The sequence below is a fragment of the Lycium ferocissimum genome, chromosome 10 (genome assembly GCF_029784015.1).
Source record: "Lycium ferocissimum isolate CSIRO_LF1 chromosome 10, AGI_CSIRO_Lferr_CH_V1, whole genome shotgun sequence".
Classification (NCBI taxonomy): domain Eukaryota; kingdom Viridiplantae; phylum Streptophyta; class Magnoliopsida; order Solanales; family Solanaceae; genus Lycium; species Lycium ferocissimum.
The window spans coordinates 3,535,822-3,545,917 of record NC_081351.1 but is presented as its reverse complement, the minus strand read 5'-3'; the positions used below and the strand labels follow the sequence as shown (position 1 = coordinate 3,545,917).

Sequence of the window (10,096 nt, the reverse complement as noted above, 5' to 3'; positions counted from 1 at the left end):
ACGCAATATTTTTTTAATCATAGATTTTGAAATTATATAATAAGGACAAGTCAATGCCTATCAAGAAATTATATCCTTTGGCAAATTAACTGCATGTATGTGGAAGAAAAACATACTCGGCTGTGTTATAAATGGTGTTAGGTATCTTATTTCAACGACGCGATGAATTACGTAAAGCGAATTGTGGGTATAGTTGTCAGCAGTTATCATGAAAATGAGTTGATTGATTTTTATGGTATTATAACTCCACATCATCGAGTTGTGAGTATGTTGACGAGAATCGAGTTTTTCTATTTAAATGCAAGTGGTTTGATCTTGCAAGAAAAAGAAAGATAAACATTTTACTAGCATATGTGTTAAAAGGTTTTGGTATGAACATGATTCTTTCAGACTAGCTACTCAAGCAAAACAAGTATTTTACATTGATGACCCAAAATTGGGGAAAATTGAATTGTGCTCAAATTTCAAGATGTATTAATTTATATGATGTCCCGGAGAAGGAAAATTCAGAGATAGAAAGTGATGAGTCGCATATTACAAATAATGATGTGTACCAAGAGATGTCACTTGAAAGTAATTCGTGTTGTTTACCTATTGTTTCACCCTATTTTTAACCAAGTACAAAAATAAGCTTTTATAACATCCGGGTAATTCCGGGTTAATTAGCCAAATAGCCGCTAATTTAAATTATTACTATGAATTAGGCACCTAAGGTAATTAAAGTTGATATTCAGCCGATTTGTTTTTTTAAAGTCACGAAACCAAAAGATCTATGTAGTTATTAAATTAACCTAGAGTAAGGTATTAGTATCCTCTAAGTTCCATTAAAAATGGTTAATCCGTCCGGACTCAATTTTAATTAGGCTAAGTGTGAATATTACATTTTAGAAAATAAAGTAGTTTGTAAATATTGTTAAGGCTCTTAAAATGTTATTTAGAATAAAGCTTGTACTAAATATGAAGATCTTGCAAGAGGAAACTTCAAAATGTCATTTAAAATAAAATTTATAAATACTACCGAGGATTTTTAGCCAAAATACGACAAAAGTAAGACTTGCATAAAAATATATAGGTAGAAGAAAATAAGGTTTAGAAAACATTTTTAAATAAATGTTTGATGTATTAGTAATATTTTGAAATTACGGTAGTAAGAATATGACCCCTTTAATTCAAAATATGAATTTAGGCTATCAATTTATTCTGAAATGAATATTATAGATACTATAAACAATTTAAATATATATAACAAAGAAAAATGAAACTTGGGATTAAATATTGGTTTCCTTAAATTAACTACCTTTTATACTAAAACTAAATCACTAGTTTGCTAGAATTCGTCTAAGTTAAGAAAATGAAGTAAGACAAAGTGTTAGCCACTACAAAACAAATCAAAATACACAACCATAAGATAAAAGAGAGGAAAAGAAATTTAAATGGATCTGGCCCATTTTCCGGGCCCAACTGCTTTTAACGAGCTGTTCACGTCGTCGGGCCTAGGCCAAGAAGTTATATCGGCTACAGCGAGTCAGTTGTTGTTATTGGGCTTGGCCCAGAATTTGTTTTTTCATTTATGCTACGGACGGAGCTGACTCGAGAGAAGGATATCGTTGGGCCTTGGCCCAACACCGAATGCGGGAGATGAGCGAGTCCCTCGGATTCGTATGCGGTAGCCATGCATAAAATAGAAATAAAAGGATTAGTATACGTCTAAATATTTACACTAAGGCATAAACGATTTACATTTAATCCGAACAAACATGCAAGTTGGACAAATAAGTCACCAAATGTAGTATTTAAGAGAAGCAATTAAGCTTAAGGAATGACGGAAAGAGAAGCCTCAACATCTATATGGATCACCTATGTAAGTTCGGCCCAGGGACAAACAAGGTCAAAACATGGCTTTCAGTATAGAATCATGTAACTTCCATTTTCATTTAATTAGAAAGAGATAAAACATAACCATGATCAATTTTAATAGAACACGGCATCATGTCAAAACAGACTGTCCCACGCACTTAAGGCATTCATAGCATTATTAACTCATTTGACCAAGTTGTGACACCATATTTACCATAATAAAAGTCTAACAGAACTAATATTCAAGCAAAACAAACAAGCTAGGCCAAGGACATTTCCTATGAACAAATCGAAAACCAGCCATCTTGAACTACTCTAGGAGTAATCAACTAACGCAGTATACACGTTCAAATATGCACTAAAGCATGTTTAACTACTCAGTAAACAAAGGCAGGGAAAGAGCTTCAGCCATAGAACAACTTAACAGGGTATAGCCGCTCAGGAAAACTCATGTTCATAAACACGAAAAGGTCCAGTTTTTGACACGAATACTTAATGGGATGACCAGTCGCAATACATTTTTTAACCATATTAGCGTGATTGGCAGGAATTCTAGGTCGTAACTGGACATAAAACTCGTTGTATGTCATAACAATAAGCCAACAAAACCAGGTTTCAATGTTTAACCTCATTCTTCCAAACAGCACTAAAAAATAGCACAGGCATGATATTTTCTTATTATGCTCTAATCTGATAAGATTCGAGCTAAACACTTCTTTAAATACCAGAGTATGATTTAGAAACCTTAAACCGAAAGCATGATTCGAACAACTTGGATGTCTGCTTTTAACATACTTAACCACTTTTCCATATTGTCAATTCATTCGGCCGATTATGATACTATATTTGCCATAGTGAGAGGACTAATCAATCCATATTCAAGCAACAACAAGCGAATCTAATACATCCTGCAATCGGATCGAAGTCAAACACCAAAGATTTTCCTGTCTGCTTTAAAGCCAATTCAAGCCCTACCTCTATATCGACATTATCATATAAAATTGAACCCCAACAAGGACCATAAAGAAATACTTCATCATTCTAAAACTAAGTACAAACGACAAATGTATCAACACCAACACACAAGAACCAAAGAACTGGCCAATATAAATGCGAGAACAAACGTTATATAAACAAGACAAAACACTTAAAGGACTACATGAAACCACTTGCAAAATAGCTCATCACCACGTCAATCAAATCATACTAAATTAAGCAAATCTAACTATATCGATTTACGTGGAACGAAATTTAAAACGAAGTGAGAAAGGGGGTTTCGACCGTTTGCGTGGGTGAAATGGACGTCGAGGTCTCGAATCTAACTCTCGAATTCGACAAACGATTCGAGAACAAGAGTCTCAAAATCAAAAACCCAGAGAATGCTTCTATCAGAAATGTTAAGGGATAAAGTAGCACCAAATTTAGAGTATTCTCCCCCCTTTCAGTGTTCAATACCCTCCCTTCGGCTAGGAACTAAAGATGTATTTATAGGAGAAGGATGTAAGGGTTAGGGTTTTGAAAATTGAAAACTGGACCGGAGAGGGTAATTACGGCATTTGGCTTCAAAAAGAGCCGTTTCCACACCGAACCTCTCGCACAAGAATCAAAAGTCCGAAAGTTCATTGGCCTGTTGTGTTGACCGAATCATTGACGATAGCAAAGAAGAGTTTCAGCATCTCACACGCCCGAAGTAGGTAAGGAGGAAAGTGAAATTTGGCACAAAAATGGACGAACCATTCGTTGGGATGAGAGAGTCGTATGTATCTTGTGTAGAATAGGAAAGTTGGAAGAGGACAAGAACGGATATCCGGAGACTATCCGAAATGGGAAAAACAAAAGCTCACTTTTTTGGGTCGAGGTTTTGGCCAATTTACGAGAAAGGAAATAGGAAAGGAGAAATGAAGAAGGAGGCGAAATGGAGGTTGTATGCTAACTGAAAATGGGTGAGAGGGAGAGAGAAGTCAGAAAAAGGAAGGAGAGAAAGAGACGCGGGAGAGAGAAAGTGAAAGGGTGCGAGTACGAAGGAATTAGGGAAAGGGAAATTGTTTCAAATGGGGTCTTAATTTGAACTTGTATTGGGCCGGTCGGGTGTGGGCCGTATTAGTACGAAATTTGAAAATGTTGGTCCGAAAATGTGGCCCTCTTCAATTAATTTATTTTTTGGGACCTTAATTTAGCAACTAGTATATATACTATGATGATTAATGATCATACGGAGAAAATAAAGACTTGGTAAAGTATAATTAATTTAACGAAAATAAGTGACAAACGAACCCTTTTAAAAATTGTGATAAAGTAATACTATTAATAGTGGTAGTAGAATAAGAAAAAAAATGAAAGTAATGATAGTAGTAGAAATAATAGTGAAGATAAAATATTTAGATTTAATTAATTTAAAAACCCAAGGAAATAAACTGAAATAAAGGAGGGACAAAATTGGGTGTCAACAATGATACGGTGGATATGTTGAGTAAACTACATAGAGATGATGTTGAACCGATTACCCTGGATGCAAATGTAATTGAATTGGATGCTCAAACAAGCCGAAGTTGAAGTTGATTATATCGAAGAAGATTCCGACCAAGAGGATGACACTATGGTAGAGTACATAAGTGATAATGAGGAGAATGAAGGTAATAATAGTACTAATGACGATGGTAAACATAAAGGTGATGGTAACCTGACATTGTCTTGCGATGTAACCTCATAATAGTAAGGTCAGTTACCTGTTAATAGTTTTTCTGAATTTTGTATCTTGTTTAGTGGATTTCAGGGGGATGACTTTCATAAGTTATTTGCAAATTTTGTCTGATTGAATCATGTATATCTTCTTATGTCTGAAAACCTACGAATGTAGAAACTTCTAGCTTTTAATCACAGCCTTTTCTGCCTTTCATCTTTTAGAGAATTTAAGATTATTTTGGTGCTTTGAAAAGTTAATAAGCACCTAGCATCTGAAAACTGCCACAAATATCTAGACTAGATTATCACATGAAATGCGGGCAAGTACGCTTGAAGATTGCGGACTTTGGAGTGGTCTGTACAATCGAAGCAAGAGACATACAATGTGCGGAACTCTGGACTATCCTAGCACCGAAAATGGTGGAGAACAAAGCTCGCTGATTATACGATTGACAATTGGACTCTAGGGATCCTGCTACGAGTTTTTTTCTACGGTGTGCACTCCATTTGAGGCCGAGATACGAGACCGACACATTCAAAAGGTAACTATTCTCTTCCGCTTCTGTCATCTTTCAACTGCTATCTTTAAGAAAATCATGATAAACTAACTCGAGTATTATAGAATTATGAAGGTAGACCTCGGCTTCCCTTCAACACACACGATGTATCTCTTTGAAGCTAAGAATCTCATTAGCCGGGTAAATTGATTAGTACTTGTCTGTTTGGATTACCAGTAGAAAAACTACATAAGCGAAGGGTGGTTAGTTAAAGCACATACAGTGCATATAGAAAATAATACTGGTGTATATAGGTCAAAGAGTTACGTTTTAAAACACTTGCAAAATTTCTGGTTGAACGCCTTTTTGATTGTTTCCTTTCTTTTTACGCTTGTGAAGGACTTTTCAAAAAATGCTTTCTTTTCAAAAGATCATGGAGCATCCTTGGATAATTAAGAATGTCACATGACACTAAATTTGAGTCGCTTCACCAATTTTCATAGTTTAGTTAAAGCGCCTGTCTAGTGAAACTTGTGAAAGTAATCCGGTAACATAAAGTTTGTTTTTTCACTGTGGTGTTTTAACTATTTTTGCTATTACATATGATATGTAAATGTAATCATCTTGGTTTCAATAGTTTGTATCGGATGGAGTGTGAAGCTATGTTGGTGGACATTGATATAGTTTTCCTGAAATAGTTGTATATCATTTACATATGTCTTTCTTTGGATTTTCTATTAACTTCGAAATTAGTTTCTTACCTTATTCTCATAGTTTACCTACTTTATTACTCTTTATGATGCGGGATTCTCCCGGTGCATCTCGGACTTTGGATTTAGATTCAATTCTTGAGGCTAGAACTGGTGTGGGACCCACTGATCGGTGAAGTTGAAGGAAGCAATTACAATCATCGTTCGATCTTGACAATTGCATTCCACTTTGCTTTTGAGAATCACTATCGAGAAAATGTATTCCTTTAACAAGATATCCAAGTGACTGCACAAGTTATTCTAGATTTACGAAGGAAGCGTAGTATGCATCCTATAGATATCGCTAGATTTATACTCTTTACTGAGAAGTTTGACAGAGGATAAGCACCAAAGAAAGTGTTTGTTCACCTTATTGTAGTGCTAAAAGTAGACTAGAACTTGAAATGGAAGTATTGGCGAGGCCGTGTAGATTTTCTTGGTTTAGTGTTACAAGATTGAATTGGACAATGGAGATTATTTCATGTCATTGATTGGGATTATCTGTAAACTTACCTCTCAAAAATAAGTTATCTTCGCTTAATTATAGAATTTTATTTTTAAAAACAGCCTACTTTCTTTTTGTAATGAACCTTGTTATTAATAAAATTATTTGCCCAAGCTCCTCGTGCAAAGGTATATTAGTTCAAAAAATAACTTTAAATATAGGCATTTATCTCTTTTATTATATAATATGGTCTATGTCGCTTATCGAGTAGTATAGTCTAGTATTTCAAAAAAAAATATGCTTGTGTGGTGTATAATTGTCGTTGGAGAAAACTCTAATTTTTAATTTTGTTTAAATCGAGATGTATCTTAATCTTTTAATTTGTAACTACATATTTTTGGTAGCCAATAATTGCACTATTCAAATACGAAATTTAAGTTGTCACCATTTGAAAATTATATTTTTTGTGACAATTTCGTTGTGACTAAATTGTAGGTTGAGTAGAGACAAATAATACAATTGTCACTAATTGTTCGAACTATTAGTGACAAAAATTAAAGTCACAATTAAATATAAAATTCTGCGGCTAAAGTTTGGAATGATGAACTACAATTCTAATTTGTCGCTAATGTATCAACATAGTTTTTTTGCGTAAAAAGTTTTCCATCTCCAAATTTTAGTGGTATATTAGTTAAAAAGTATAGGCATTTTAACTCTTTTATTATGTAATATGGTCTATGTAGCTTGTCGGTAGTATGGTATAGTATTTCAAAGAAAATTATGCTTGCGGGGCATATCTATTGACGGATAAAACTCTAATTTTTATTTTGTTTAGATCGAGATGTGTACTGAATCTTTTTTCTTTATAACTACAAATTTTTTTGTAGCTAATGATTACACTAGTCAACTACGAAATTTAAGTCGTAGCCATTTCAAATTTATATTTTTGTGACAAAATTGCATTGTGACTAAATTGTAAGTTGAACAGAGACAAATAATACAATTGTCACTAATTGTTTTGAACCTATTAGTGACAAAAATTAAAGTAACAATTAATTATAAAATTATGTGGCTAAAGTTTACAATAGTTAACTACATATTTTAATTTGTCACTAATGTATCAACATAGTTTTTGCGACAAAAGTTTTTTGTCTAAAAATTTAACTTATTTTAGGACGAAAATTAGTTTTGTCACAAATTGGTTACATCATTAATGACAAAATAATGTGTCACTAATAACTTTAAATTCGTGGCTAATAGTACTCAATAAATGGCGCCAACGCTTTTTTTGGAGGGAAACTTTAGGGGACAAAACTTTGCTACGAATCTTTGTGTTTCGTCACTAAAAATATGTGTCTCATGTATTTAAGGACGAAATGGAACTTTTGTACGCAAAGTGAACATTTAGTGACGAGTTTTTCTTGTAGCTAGTATTTTTCGTAGCTAAATATCATATTTCTTGTAGTGAAGGTCAGTTTGGTGATCCATAATTTCATATGGCCTTTTTTTTATCCTCCCTACGTCACAATTTATGTGAAAGTATTTTATTGGGCACAAAATTTAAGAAATCTGGTGATCCTTAATTTCCTTAAAAAATAAAAAATAATAGTTCGATGTACAAAGCATCCCACGTTAATAGGGTGCGGGAGACACACCACAAAGGTGTGATGTGAACAAGCTGCTATCTGACGTTGGTGGTCGGCTTCGCTTGCATTAAAATTTTGTCTGCATCACACCTCTTTTTTCATATTTTCCCGTCAGCCGAATAAATTACGGGCACTAGCCATAATATATAAAACATATAAATTGATGATGTATATTATACATATATCCATTTATATAAGATGTATATTTATACTTAATATACAAAATATATATATGTGCTGGCTATTTTTTTTTTGTGCGGCCCGAAAAAGTAATTGTCCCTTTTATATATTTATGGAATCATCTTATATATACTCTGTCAATATTTATGAAACAACTCTTTTTAATCAATTATTTAAACTAACAAGCAGAGCATATTGAGATAGCATCGGCAAAGAAAGAAGGGGAGTTTTTGAGTTGGGATGATATACAGAAGATGAAGTATACGTGGAACGTAGTATCTGAAGTTATGAGACTGACACCACCTATAATGGGGGCTTATCGAGAGGCAATTGTGGATATAAATTATGAAGGTTATCACATCCCTAAGGGCTGGAAGGTAACTAAACACTACATTTACTCTGTCTATGATACTATCATGCAGTACACTAAATTGATAAAGGATCTAAATAAAACTACCATGTAAAGACTTTTTGTGAACTTACTTCATCAGGTCTTATAATTGATGTTATCATAGAAATTCACCTGTATTTATCTTGTAAGTGATCTGATTATATAGATACATTTATGCTGTGAGTTGCATAGAAATTAAATTCATTGACTATGTTACTTTGATGTTGGGACAGTTCTACTGGAATACTTCTTTAACAAGTCTGGATTCCAAGATTTTCCCCAACGCGACGAGCTTGGAACCATCAAGATTTGAAGGAGCTGGACCTGCACCATATACATATGTTCCATTCGGGGGAGGTGCTAGAATGTGCGTAGGGAAAGAGTTTGCTCGACTGGAGATTCTCATATTTCTGCACATCTTAATCAGGAAATTCAGTTGGAAATTACTCATTCCTTATGAGAAAATTATATATGATCCAATGCCTACCCCTGTTGAAGGACTTCCCATTAGCCTTCAACCTCACAATTCTTGAATCTTATTTTTCTTATAGATACAAAAGAAGCATTGCCAGCCACGTAAGTAACAAACGCCTTTTTGTATTTGATGTTGTGTAAGAATTGATAGAAGTCTACTGGAAATAATGATTAAAACAAGCCTTTTGCATTTGTTTTGTTTAAAGGAGTTGAAAAAAAAAAAAAGCTTATGCCAATCTATCTCCATGATAAAATCAAAATACTAACAGGACTCGAAGTGAAATCTCTTAATCATCCAATTTGCTTGGATTAACGCTTTCCTTCAGTCGTCAACATCGTAACTTTGAATTAGTATTACGAGATAAATAGTACTCCCTCCATTTCAATTTATGTGTCTTAATTTGAATCGACACAGAGTATAAGAAAATTAAAAAAACTCTTGAATCTTGTCTCAAACATATGATTTGTGTGATGCATCAAAATGTATTTTGAATTTGCGGTCTGAAATATTTCATATCAGATTGGAGGTAAAAAATTACTAAATATGAAAAGTGATATTCTATTCTTTTTGAAAGATACTAAAAAGGAAAGTAAAATAAACAAATTGCAGCAGAAGGAGTAGTAATATATTTTCTTTAGTTTTTATTGTCTCGTTAACATATGTAATACCATGTTTTCTTTTCCATTCTGCTTAACCTCTGTAACTTGAATCAGCCATCATCAACTTAATATGAGCTTTACATCCTATATGACACGTATATGACTGACTACCAGTACCCGTTTAAGTGAAATCCGCTTCAGCAAGAAAAAGTATATTGAAAAGATTGGATTTGTGGACCCGCTTCAGGATGGATAACATGTCGAAACACGTGGATCATTCATATACATTGAGCCTGGTGAGCTGTGCTGATATTATTTAACATTTCTAAGCATTCAGGAAAAACTCCTATAGTTGTATGTAAAGTACTTATACCATATTAAGACCAGCACCAACTCTCCCAGTATTTAAGCGAAAAGAGTCAAAGACTGCACCTGTCTCTCATCCAGGTATGTTTTCGGGAAGAATTAACTGAAGGTGTCGTTTAAGTTTGGAAATTCTTTTGAGGTGACTTTTGGGCCACTTAAGTCAAAAAATTAAATTTGGGTTAAGAAAATTGGGGGTTGAAAAAGTATTT

At 33.7% G+C, this 10,096-nt stretch overlaps 1 protein-coding gene across 1 annotated transcript; it reads left to right on the top strand.

Moving 5' to 3' along the window:
• The first annotated feature begins 8,245 nt into the window (after positions 1 to 8,245).
• On the top strand, positions 8,246 to 9,961 carry LOC132034535 (beta-amyrin 28-monooxygenase). The gene is made up of 2 exons (XM_059424942.1): positions 8,246 to 8,433; positions 8,681 to 9,961. Exons 1-2 carry the CDS (start codon positions 8,311 to 8,313, stop codon positions 8,978 to 8,980), a joined length of 423 nt encoding a protein of 140 aa, XP_059280925.1. The 5' UTR covers positions 8,246 to 8,310; the 3' UTR covers positions 8,981 to 9,961.
• The last annotated feature ends 135 nt before the right edge of the window (positions 9,962 to 10,096 follow it).